The sequence below is a fragment of the Eumetopias jubatus genome, unplaced genomic scaffold (genome assembly GCF_037043125.1).
Source record: "Eumetopias jubatus isolate StellerSeaLion01/CBP00866 unplaced genomic scaffold, mEumJub1_p1.0 scaffold_7, whole genome shotgun sequence".
Lineage (NCBI taxonomy): Eukaryota > Metazoa > Chordata > Mammalia > Carnivora > Otariidae > Eumetopias > Eumetopias jubatus.
The window spans coordinates 76,868,996-76,882,123 of record NW_028274813.1 but is presented as its reverse complement, the minus strand read 5'-3'; the positions used below and the strand labels follow the sequence as shown (position 1 = coordinate 76,882,123).

The window sequence follows — 13,128 nt, the reverse complement described above, 5'->3', positions numbered from 1 at the left end:
GGGAAGCGGCCATATTGCAGTCTTCATGCTGGAAACTCAGTACACTCATCTACTTTTCATTTTGCTTAAAACTGAAGCCCTAAACTTATAGTGAAACTAATAAGAGCTCGAGTATGTAATTGTTTTCCTTCTCAAAATGGCCAACTACACAAGGAGTGAAAAACATAACGATTATCTCCAGCTTGACTTTGTCCCACCTTGAACAGTGGGCAAACGGCCATATCTCCCAGCGGTACTGTTATACCACTACTATGGTCTAGGATATTGGTTGCTTATGGAGTCCTGAGGGGAATAGAGTAGAGGCAGGCTAGTGAGACACAGGTGTGGAACAGTTCCATGTGCTGTCAGAACACACTACCCCAGGGCTGACAGGTGGGATTCATCACTCTGGAATGTCTGTACATTAATTTTTGAGAACACTAATAAGGGAACACAGCTCCATATAAATATTCTGGGAAACTATTTCTTAGGAAATGTCATCTGAGTCTTGAATGGGACAAAAAGGACTATTAGTACTGCAATTAATTGTTAGGAGCTATTTTGGGATCTTCTCTCTCTCTCTCTCTCTTTTATTAACCATTCATTTGGGAAATAATAAAGCATCAGCATTTTAAAAAGCATCAAGATTTCCACACATAAACTCTTGGTCCTTATTTTTTTGGTTAGAGGAAAGGGGCCAATATGAAGCACATAATCAACTTAGTTCACCATATGCGTAGCTTGAAGGTAATCCCCACTCCTCCTATAGGGATTTCCAGTTGCTTTATAATTGTGAATTTCATGTTATTTTGCTTAATATCCTGCCTTCCACATACAAAATGTTATGTAAATTGAAAGATTCACCACCACACAATGATTTGGGGAATAAGTTCAAAAATTTATGTTTAAAAATGTGTTCTCTATTTGCTGTTCTTTGCAAACAAATGAACTTCAAATCTAGAGATTGTCAACATCTCTCTCATTGTCCTCTTGACAGACTCTGAAATGAGGCAGAAGAAATTAAATTCAAATATGTCTGAATGGAAGTTTCTAACCAACCTATCTTGCTGCCATACAGACCCAGCTTAACAAGCTATACAAATGTTAGATGTACTCTACTGGCACTTTCTCTGAGCAACAAGGTATAAGATGTGGGGGCATTTAACAGTTAGGGGAATGAGAGTTCAAGCAGAGATTTTCTGTTTTTTGACTCCCTTCTGACCTAAAGAGCTAAGGACTCAGCTATGTCTGGCTCTTCTAATAAAACCTGAAAAATTACACATACCTGTTAAGTATCCAGATCATAAGGTTGATGATCCCATCGAAAGACAAGACAGATATTCTAAAAATCTTCAGTGAACCTAGGTATAGTTCAGGCTCTATGTCGGTACGATTACTTGCTAGCTGTAGGGATGTTGGAGAAGGCTCCAACTTAGACCAGGGCTCTTCTCTAAGAAGAGTCTGTAAAATGGAACCTTTATCTTAGAGAAGGATCTGACATTGCACACACTGTTCTCCCAGCATCAGTCCATAGCAAATACAGACAAGACCTGGTAGAGACAGACATTCTCCCTCTAAACACTCCAACATTGTTTATCCAAGGTACTCACTATACTGCATCTGAGAAATGAATGTCACAGTACACAGATATCCAACTGGTAAGAATAAAATGTCACTTGTGCAAAATCCTGGGAATTCACAACCTGAGAATGGGCCAGAGGAGTTGGGCTTACCTTTTATCACTTATTTGTATTCTAGTCCAGTATAAAGGCTTCATGGGGCAACTCGGCTCAATGGCTGGCTTCCGAGGACATTGGCTAGAAGAAGGGCCAACTCCAAAGAAGAGTCCAGGAGGAGGTGGGGGTGCAAGTCCTGGAGGTGTTGGAGCAGGAGGAGGCCCCCCACTGGTGGGCAGAGCAGGGGAATTGGGAAGTGGTGGTGGAGGAGGAGGCGGAGGAGGCCCGGCACTTGGAGGCAGAGGAGGGGGCGGAGGGGGTGGCGGTCCAGCACTCATAGGTGGTGGCGGAGGTACTGGTGGCAAAGGTCCAAGTCCAGGTGGGAGGGGAGGAGGGGGAGGGATGGCTGCTGGTAGGGGTGGTGCAGGAGGGGGAGGCGATGCCTTTTGCTGACTTGGTGAGAGGCCTTCCACAGACTGAAGTGGTACATGGGTGTCTTTGTTGTCATTTGGGGGAGAGAGCTGACTTAAAGAGGAGATATTCAGCTTTTTGGGTATTATCTGGTTGCTTCTGGTTGTCTTGCCTTCACCTTCACAGGGTTTGAGAAAAGTCTCTCTGTCTGTCTGGATGCACACATTTCTGTAGGTCTTTGGAGGACAGTCATCGTCAGTGGAGATACACGCATCTCTCATCTCTTCACGTCCTCCTCGCCATCGGTGTTCTGTCTCCCGTTTGAGAGTTTCAATGGTTTCTTCTAGTCTTGCCGTAACCACCGCGTGCTCCCCCCGGATATGAAATGCCTGGAGTTCAAACTGAGCCTGTAGAGACAGCGGTGGGAAAGAAAGTAAAGAATTTATAAAACAACAACAACAACAACAATATCCGAAATAAAAACTTCAGTATCATCCCTGTACCACCATAGCCCAGCCCACATCAACACAGGGAAACACAGAGACGTTCTTTTGAGGATATGACAGGGTATAAATTTCACTTTAGGAATTTTTCAAAGACTTAAACCGTTGGAGTAGAAGCATAATTTCAGCCAATCTGACCTCATGGGGAATAATTACCATGGATTAAGGCTTACAGTAAAACTCTCCCCTAAGAACTTTCACCCCGTTCTGATATCAAAAGCAAAACAAAGTGTTCATAAAAATTTGAACATGCTTGAATATATCTTTTATTACTTTTAGTTTGGGATTGGAAAAATAAAACTGTAAGAAAAAAATGGAGATTCTTCTGGCTATCCTCACAGTCTCCCTTAGAATACCTCTTCTTTGGGGTTTCTGGGCCAACACAGCAGAAACAAAAGGTGTGAGAAGAAGCTATCACACGTGTATTTTCTAGAAGTTTCCATATTAAAGCTGTCCCTGATCAATATTTGGGTCTGTTTCATAATTTTTCATAATATAGTAATAAATAAGCAATACAAATGCACAGAAAATGAGAATATTAAGATTTGCTATTTTTATCTTCCACATACTCAGTATTTTATTTTATTTTTTTTTTAAAGATTTTATTTATTTATTTGAGAGAGAGAGAATGAGAGATAGAGAGCACGAGAGGGAAGAGGGTCAGAGGGAGAAGCAGACTCCCCGCCGAGCAGGGAGCCCGATGCGGGACTCGATCCCGGGACTCCAGGATCATGACCTGAGCTGAAGGCAGTTGCTCAACCAACTGAGCCACCCAGGCGCCCCATACTCAGTATTTTAAACTATATTTTATAAGACATTTACCTTTTTTTCTATTTCAATTTTTTATTTAGATTCTAGTTAACATATAGTATAACATTGGTTTCAGGAGTAGAACTGAGTGATTCCTCACTTACATATAACACCCAGTGCTCAGCACAAGAAGTGCCCTCCTTAATACCGATCACCCAGTTAGCCCATCCTCCACCCACCTCCCTCCATCAACCCTCAGATTGTCCTCTGTAGTTAGGTAAGAGTCTCTTATGGTTTGCTTCCCTCTTTTTAGCCCTTCCCCTATGTTCAACTGTTTTGTTTCTTAAATGCCACATATCAGTGAAATCATCTGGTTTCGGTCTCTCTCTGATTGACTTATTTCACTTGCACGATATACTCTAGCTCCATCCATGTCTTTGCAAATGGCAAGATTTCATTCTTTTTGATGTCTGAGTGATATTCCACTCTCTCTATATACCACCTCTTCTTTATCCATCCATCCGGGTTCTCTCCATAATTTGGCTATTGTTGATAATGCTGCTTTTATAAACATCGCGGGGTATGCGCCCCTTCAAATCAGTATTTTTGTGTCTTTTGGGTAAATATCTAGTGGTACAATTCCTGGGTCATAGGGTAGTTCTATTTTTAACTTTTTGAGGAACATCCAAACTGTTCTCCAGAGTGGCTGCATCAGTTTGCATTCCCACCAACAGCATAAAAGGGCCCCCCTTTCTCCGCATCCTTGCCAACATCTGTTGTTTCCTGTGTTAATTTGAGATACCACAGGTGTGGGATGGTATCTCATTGTGGTTTTGACTTGTATTTCCCTGATGATGAGTGATGTTGGGCCTCTTTTCATGTGTGTATTAGCCATCTGGATGTCTTCTTTGAAAAAACGTCTGTTCGGGGCACCTGGGTGGCTCAGTCGTTAAGCGTCTGCTTTTGGCTCAGGTCATGGTCCCAGGGTCCTGGGATCGAGCCCTGCATCGGGCTCCCTGCTCAGCGGGAAGCCTGCTTCTCCCTCTCCCACTCCCCCTGCTTGTGTTCCCTCTCTCGCTGTGTCTCTCTCTGTCAAATAAATAAATAGAATCTTAAAAAAAAAAGAAAGAAAAAATGTCTGTTCATGTCTTCTGCCCATTTCTTTATTATTTATTTTGGGGGCGTGTTAAGTTTTATAAGTTCTTTATATATATATATCCCTTTATGAGATATGTCATTTGCAAATATCTTCTTCCATTCCATAGGTTGTCTTTTAGTTTTGTTGATTGTTTCCCTCACTGTGCAGAAGCTTTCCATCTTGATGAAGTCCTAATAGTTCATATTTGCTTTTGTTTCCCTTGTGTCCGGAGACATGTCTAGTAAGAAGCTGCAATGGCCAAGGTCAAAGAGGTTGCTACCTGTGTTCTCTAGGATTTTGATGGAGTCCTGTCTCACATTTAGGCCTTTCATCCATTTTGAATTTACTTTTGTGTATGGTGTAAGAAAATAAGTTTTCCCAACACCATTTGTTGAAGAGACTATCTTTTTTTCCATTGGATAGTCTTTCCTGCTTTGTCAAAGATGAGTTGACCATAGAGTTGTGGGTCCATTTCTGGGTTTTCTATTCTGTTTCATTGAGCGATGTGTCTGTCTTTATGCCAGTACCATACTGTCTTAATGAATACAGCTTTGTAATAGAGCTGGAAGTCCAGAATTGTGATGCCGCCCAGCTCTGCTTTTCAAGAGTGCTTTGGCTATTCAGGGTCTTTTGAGGTTCCATACAAATTTTAGGATTGTTCGTTCTAGCTCTGTGAAAAATGGTGGTGGTATTTTGATAGGGACTGCATTAAATGTGTAGATTACTTTGTAGAAAACATATATTTTAACAACATATGTTCTTCCAATCCATAAGCATGGAATATTTTTCCATTTCTTTGTGTCCTCTTCAGTTTCTTTTCTTAGTGTTCTATAGTTTTCACAGGCCAGATCTTTTAGCTCTTTGGTTAGGTTTATTCCTAAGTATCTTATAGTTTTTGGTGCACTTGTAAATGGGAAGGACGTTTACCTTTTTAACACTTATCTTGTCAGTTATTTCAATGCCTCAAATCTATGGTTTTACACTTAATAGCACAGAGCTGACACGCTCTCGGTCATTAACCAGTCTATTTCCCAGCCTTCAAAGCCATTTAGCCTATTTTGATGAACTGGAAAACAGTCAAATTCATGACGTTATTAGGGTTTCCAGAATCCAGTTTCATGGTAATTAAATATTTCTGGTGACCTCATTTAATTTCTGCCTTTCTCATCAGATCACACATTCCCATGAGATGGAATCAGGGAGGGTACCATCCTTCACCTCTCCATTCCAGCAGCTAGCACGACAGGTAGTAGATAGAGATGACCACAGCAACAGTTCTAACCGGTCGTTGTCCTGCGGGCCTTCCTGAAGCCTAACAAAACTCTCTTCACTGTAATTTCAGCCCACAAATGTCTGGAACACCAAAGTGTACACAAACGCAGATCCCTTTTGCATTGAAAAGGTAAAGAAATATTTGTAATGACCTCATCGGAGAAGGTAAAGACATGTGAAGGTTCTCCACATTCATTAAGACACCTTATAACTATATTTATACTAGCCTTTTTCCCTTAGGAACCAACCCCCAAGTAACTATGGTTAGTAGAACTAGAGGCAAGGTTTTTCTAAAGTTGATTTTCTCACATGTGAACATGGCAGCCTGATGCAACTCTGAAAAAACAGGCAAAATCTGGACACCATCTATTTCATATACAGCACAGAGGGTTAGGCACCTGAGCTCTGGATTCATACTACCTGATTTGCATCCCAGCTTAGCCACTTGCTAGCTTTACAACCTTGGGCAAGGGACTTTGTGTCTCCAAGTCTGAGTTTCCCCAAGTGTCAAGTGAGGATGATTATGAGCCAGCTCTAGGGTTTTTAGAAATGTACATGACATCTGAATAAATGTTACTCTTAGGTACTCTTGCTAATGATAATATTAGAAGAAAAGACTAACAGATTTGTGATTATTCTTTCACATTTCCAAATAATGCCACCTTTGTGGAATGATGGGCACAAAACCAGGAAAAGCTTCAGCAAGTCTGGATAAACAAGGTAGTACAAATACAAAACTTTACCCAATCTTTCAGGAGTTCTACTACCAAATGCCTGAATATAATTTCAAGTTTCATTCAACTATGTGATCAAGATAATCTGTTTCAACATCCTGTCCGTCACCATCTCCCCCTCCCTCTCTTGCCCACCTCTACCTACAGCCCAGCCCTGATGTCCACAGAGTCGCTTGCCAACATGTCAATTTCATTACAGTGACTAGTTCAGTTCTGCCACAACAAACTAACTCTGGCGTGTTGTTCCCAACTAACCTTCTTCCAAGAAAGTTAAGAGTCAAATAACATTGATGAGCCAATAATTTTCAACTTCTTAATAATAGGAAAAAGCTGCAAAGACATGTTCCACAGAGAGACGTCCCCTTTATCACACAACTAACCTGTATCTACAGCAAACACCTTGGTCTTGTCCCACGCCCTTCCCATCTACCTCTTAACCAATGATCTTCCGAAGCTGCTGAAGCTGATATATGTACCTATACATTGTTTCGGTGACTCAGTAATGCATTTGCTTAGTGCAGTGGGTAGGGCATAAATTGGGTAGGTTATTTAACTTCTCTGGACCTCAGTGTTCTCATAAGTAAAACGGGCATACTAACAGATTCCACCTCATAAGGCAGCTGAGAAGTAGATGAATTAATATATACAAAACAACATATAGAGGAGTGTTTGGAACATAGTAGGTGCCACATAAGTTTGCTACCATTATTACTGTCTCTTTGACACTGTTCTAGAGGCCAGTGGCCACGCCACCTTGCTTTCAGCTCTCAGCGGGCTCCCCGCATCATGCTCTATCCATCTAAAGCAAAAATAAAGATACTTTATTTATTTTTTAAGAGAGAGTGTGTGTGAGTGGGAGGAGGGGCAAAGGGAGAGGGAGAATCTCAAGCAGACTCCCCACTGAGCAGGGAGCCTGACATGGGGCTCAGTCTCAGGACCCTGAGATCATGACCTGAGCCAAAACCAACAGTCGGATGCTTAACCAACTAAGCTACCCAGGTGCCCCTAAAGATACCTTCTTTAATCTGTTCTGTTGCCCTTTCTTCCTCACTGTCTCTTTTTCACAGCAGAATTTTTGGGGAAAAAAGCATACAACTCTTGCTTGATCTACTTTCTCATCCATTCTCCTTTCAAACAATTATAATTGGCTTCTGTCCCTGGCCCCACCCCCAACTCATGGAAATCCTGCAATTTGAGTGTTACATTTGGTCAGCACTTTGCTGTGATCTTGCCCTGTAAGTTGCAGTGTTGACTGTTGCCTGGGCCTTGAAATTCTCCCTGCTTCCTTAACTCCTGATATACTTTCTCTACCCACCCCCAACTTCCTCCCACTTTTCAGCTCTCTCCAGTCAATCTGTGGACTCCTCTCCCTCCATTCATCCCTTAAATGTTGTTCCCTAGGGATCTTGCTTGCCATTTTACCTTTCTCACACTACATAATCTCTGGACCATCTTGTATACTTATAGGGTACAGCAACACTCATTTACTATACACTATTACTTCCAAAATGGCACCTTAAAGCCCTAATTCCAAACATCCTCCTGATTGATCTACCTGCATGTTTAATCAGCCACCTCAAACCTAACATGTCTGAACTCATCATGAGCTCATCACTGCCCAACCTCAATCTGTTCCTCCTCTGAAATGCCTTCTTGCAGTTAATGGCATCTTCATCTTCCCAGTCATCACATTCAGAAACCTGGGTGTCATAATGGATTTTTTGCTTTCTCTCTCTCATTCCCAACATACTATTTATTAATAAGCCTCACTGGTTTCTCTGATTCATTCCCTTCCTTCCATTCCCACTGACTCAACTTTTCAGTTGGTCCTCTTTATCTAGACAATGGCAACAACCACCTAACTAATTTTCCTGACCACAGTTTAGCCACAATGATTCCAGGAGAATTTTTAAATAAATGCAGATTTTTATTCTTTAATATCTCTTCAATAATTGGCCATTATTTACAGACTGACACTGAACTTTTTTTTTTTTTTAAGATTTTATTTATTTGAGAGAGAGAGTCACAGCAAGAGAGGGAACACAAGCAGGGGGAGTGGGAGAGGGAGAAGCAGGCTTCCTGCTGAGCAGGGAGCCCAATGCAGGGCTCGATCCCAGGACCCTGCGATCATGACCTGAGCCAAAGGCAGATGCTTAACGACTAAGCCACCCAGGCGCCCCGACACTGAACCTTTTTAGCATGGACACACCAGAGTCTCCTTTGATCTGTTTTCTGTCAACTTTCTCCACTTTTGGCTCCTGCCTCTTCCCCAGATAGGCCCTGGATTCCACTCTTGCATAGCATCTTGCCTCTCCCAGGACCATGCTCATTCATGCATCTGGGCCTTTGCAAATGCCATCTTCTCTCAACACCCCTTCTCTCCTGCAAATGCCCAAAGTAAGGGGACAGATCACTAAGCATGGATTCCATGAATGGCTTCCTCACAATTCGTATCCACTGATCTGAAGAATTCCCAAATAAGAAAGAAATACTGAATTTCCATATACTCCATACTGATATACTGGGATTATAATAAGAAACCCTAAAAATTGAACCTTTGGCAAAGCTAGTTTTTAACCCTGTTTTCCTCTCTACTTTCTGTTAAGTGCCCCTTCCACTTGGCATATGTGAAACTATGTGCTGTTTCCTCTCTTTACCTAGAGCCACAGCTAGAAGGACTGCTAGTGATTTGGTGAATCAAACCCAGAGTATTCGGTCAGATAATCATATACTCCTTCCTGGACAAAGTTTGCCTAAGATCCTGGGAATCTTTATGAAATACCAAGCCCAGTTCCTTCCAGCCAAAACTACAGAGGAGGCTGGGTCAAGGGAACATAATGCTTTGGAACCCTTGGTGACTCTCTTTTCAGGCTCCTTTACTTTCACACTGAACATGACGCTTGTACATGGGAGACAAAATAGTTGTAAACCTTCCATTTATTCCTAGTTAAATGATCTTTAGGTCATATGAAGTACTAGCAGTTTCCCCTCTCCCTGCCCCTCCCTGCTGAAAATCTTTTTTCTGCATTCATCCCAATATCCCATTTGAAAGGAGACAGGTGCTGATGTTTGACATCTTTCCAGTCTTCCTCAAGTTTTATCTATGTTTATCCATGTTTTATCCACCTTCCTTGACTCATAACTTGATTGCTTCTACTGCTTTCATTTTTAAGTGCATCCTCTTCCCATTTACAATAGCCTAGTGAACTATATCTCCTGCTAAGAAAGATGCAAATTCACAATCCTTAAGAGAACAATCCCAATTAAACCATTTTGTTTTAATCTTCCTTTTCCTTACTGGCACTACTTTTATCTGTCTCTTGTCATGCTTCTCAGCCTGCTCTCCATTAGAAACACCTAGAGAGCTCTGTAAAAAAATACCCATGGGCAGGACCATTCCCAGAGATCTGAGATGGTGTCCTTGCCCTGACATCCTTAAAGCTCGCCAAGGGATTCCGAAGGGCATCCAGAGTTGAAATCAACAGCCACTGTCCTTAATCTTTACTCTGCTCCAAGCACAGCTGAGACAGTATGAAACTACAGTATCAGTGGATTCTTTCTGGCAATGACTTACACTTGGGTTGTTTCAGAATTGCCGAAGGAACGTGTGCTATTTGGAAAAGCCCCTTCCTGATTCTGATATGTCCCCATAAGGGGAATACCCCTTCATTACCTATATTGAAAATAGTTACTCCACACGGCAGATAAGTCTATTCTTTCCATGATGCCTCATGGCTCCTTAAAACCTGGCCTCTGCTAACTTTTCCAGATACTTCTCTATACTTTCCTTGTGCTGCACCACTACAGAATCAGCTTATGTTCAACCCTTTTTATGCTTTTACACATGCTATTTGCACTACTTAAAACACCTTTTCTGTCCATTTCCACCTAGCATAAGCCCTAAAGGAAAATTCAGTCAAATTCAGCATTGTAGTCATTTATGCTTATCTTATTTGTAAATCTAAAAGCTCCAGGCAGTTGGGGACTGTGCCTTTTTCATGTTTGAACGTCCAGAACATTGCATATTGCTTGTCTTGTTAGTGATCCATAAATGCTTATGGAATTGAATTATTTCCTTAGTTTTAAATATCAAGACTTCCTTGTGCCTCTGTATTACCCACCCAACTAGACTTGCAGCTTCAAAAAAATTTTTAAAGAGAGGTACATGTGGTCACTTCCCCTTTGATAGTCCCATGCACAACATAAAACTATGAGATTTCATAGTTGTTATTGCCTACAAAATTCAAAAAAAAATCTAGGGCTTTTGGTTTTTTTTTTTTTTTAAGTATGGGTATTTCTAAAAGTTGACATTCGTTTAATTTTAACAATTCAAAATATTGTAGATTAGTGTGCTTTCCACAACAAGCTTAAAGGCTGTTCCCATAAGTATAATAAACTACCCAGTAGAATCGAACCACATTTGTGATTTTAATCTGATTAGGGACTGGACTCTAGGCAACTCCCCCAGCCTCCTCAGGGGCTCGTCCTTCCTTCCCCTTACCAAATCCTCATTATTTTTTAATATCCTTCACATTACCACTGCTCAGAGATATCATCGAAGGAACACACTGTACTGAAACCCAAGCAACAGAGGGAGACTTTTGCTTGTCTGGTCCCCACAAACACGTCTGTCAAAAAGAACGTGGAAAAGTGCCTGCTGATGAAAGACATCATGATGGTGCCAAGCGATGTGGAAAAATCATCTGTTAGCATTTTGTTGTTACGAACAATCTCTCCCAGTGGTGCTGCCAGGGCCAGTAAAAATTCAGGTTATCTGCTGTACAACTTGAGTCAGTCAACCTTTCCCAGGGACTCTTCCAAATTCTACATTTGAGGCGGGGGCAAGCTAGAATATTCCCAGGGACGGCATAGAAGCACAATGAAGCTTCACCACTTCAGAGAAGTGCAGTCTGAGCAGACGGAAAGAAATAAAGGCAGGAGGTGGGGGGCGGGGGGGGGCTCAAGGGCATCAAGTGCCTCAAAGGGATGGAATTGGGGCCTTATAGAGTGAGGTTAAGGGGGAAGACAGTGGTTCTATGGCTTTGGATGTGGGCATCCTGGCTTTCCTGTTTTGTTTTTGAAGGCTGTACAAAGGCTTCAGTAATTCCCTGTGTAATTAACTTACACTTGTTACTATAAAAACAAGTCTCTATTAATAAAAAGAATGGCACTGGGCTTGATAAAACTCCCAGAGGTTAACAATAGCTGGTTTTAATCAACTATTATTAATAATTTTTTTTTGTTCTTATCAGAAATAAATCACATCATGTTACAACTAAGAGGCCATCTCAGGGACACTCAGAAACATGAGGCACATCTGATACATCAATGTAATAAGAACTTGCTAGGAGGAATAAATAAAGAAACTGGGCAGGAAAAGGAGTAAAGAGCAATCAAAAGATAAAATAGCACTTAAGTTGACTTGGGAGTAAAACCCAACACATGCAAGGCTGTCGAGTACAAAGTTAAATTACACACGTGTAAAAATGGTGCTATCTCCAGGGATCATCTGCCATACTGATGTTCAGTCAAGATAGTGAGAGAAAAGAAACCAACATAAAGTAAGTGTGCTAGACCCCATGCGAGATGCCTTAATTTAATCCTTGCAACTCTGTAAGGCAGACATTCTGGGGGATGTGTTAACTTCTGTAAGACCCCATGCCTGGAAAATGGTGACAAAGAAACTTAAATCTGGTTGATATTAAATGCATGCTCTTTCCACTTTACCATTTTTGAATTGATAGTAGCTAAAATAATAGTATTTCATAATAATGTTTAAAATTGAAGAATAGCTGACACACAATGTGATGTTAGTTTCAGGTGTACAACATAGTGATTCAACAACACTGTATGTTATGCTGTGCTCACCACAAGTGTGTAGCTGCCATCTGTCACCATACAATACTTCTTACAATACCACTGACTATATTCCCTATGTCATACCTTTCACCCTTCTGACTGGTTTATTCCATTACTGGAAGCCTGTACCTCCCACTCCCCTTCACCCATTTTACCCATCCCCTGCCCCAAACCCTTCCCTCTGGTAACCACAGGCTTGTTCTCTGTATTTATGGGTCTGTTTGGTTTTTGTTTTGTTTTTTAGATTTGACATATAAATAAAATTATATGGTATTTATCTTTCTCTGACTTACTTCACTTAGCATAACCTTAGCATGGACCTCTAGGTCCATCCATGTTGTCACAAATGCCAAGGTCTAGTTAATTTTTATGGCTAATATTCCTGTATGTGTGTGTGTGTGTGTGTATGTATCTCACATCTTCTTTATTCATCTATTGATGGACACTTGGGATGCTTCTACATCTCTGCTGTTAGTTGTTTTGTTCTTTCTGGTATTTCTATTTTTAATTTTCTGAGGAAACCCCATACTGTTTTCCTATACTGGTTGCACCCATTTACATCCTTGCCAACAGTGCACAAGGGTTCCTTTCTGTCCACATCCTCACCAACACTTGTTGTTTCTTGTCTTTTTTGATTCTAGTCATTCTGACGGGCATGAGGTGATAGCTCATTGTGGTTTTGATTTGCATCTCCCTGATGTTGAGCAACTTTTCATGTGTCTGTTGGCTAGCTGTAGGTCTTCTCTGGGAAAATGTCTATTCGGGTTCTCTGCCCATTTTTAAGTCAGATTATTTGGGGTTTTTTT

The 13,128-nt window shown here is 41.3% G+C and overlaps 1 protein-coding gene across 1 annotated transcript in view; it reads right to left on the bottom strand.

The window, feature by feature from the left end:
- LOC114221356 (formin-1-like) overlaps nucleotides 1-13,128 on the bottom strand; it is a 290,129-nt gene that overhangs the window by 196,438 nt on the left and 80,563 nt on the right. Inside the window, exon 4 of the mRNA XM_028119472.2 lies at nucleotides 1,713-2,473. Within this exon, the coding sequence (XP_027975273.1) occupies nucleotides 1,713-2,473 (761 nt within the window). The remainder of the gene's footprint in view (nucleotides 1-1,712; nucleotides 2,474-13,128) is intronic.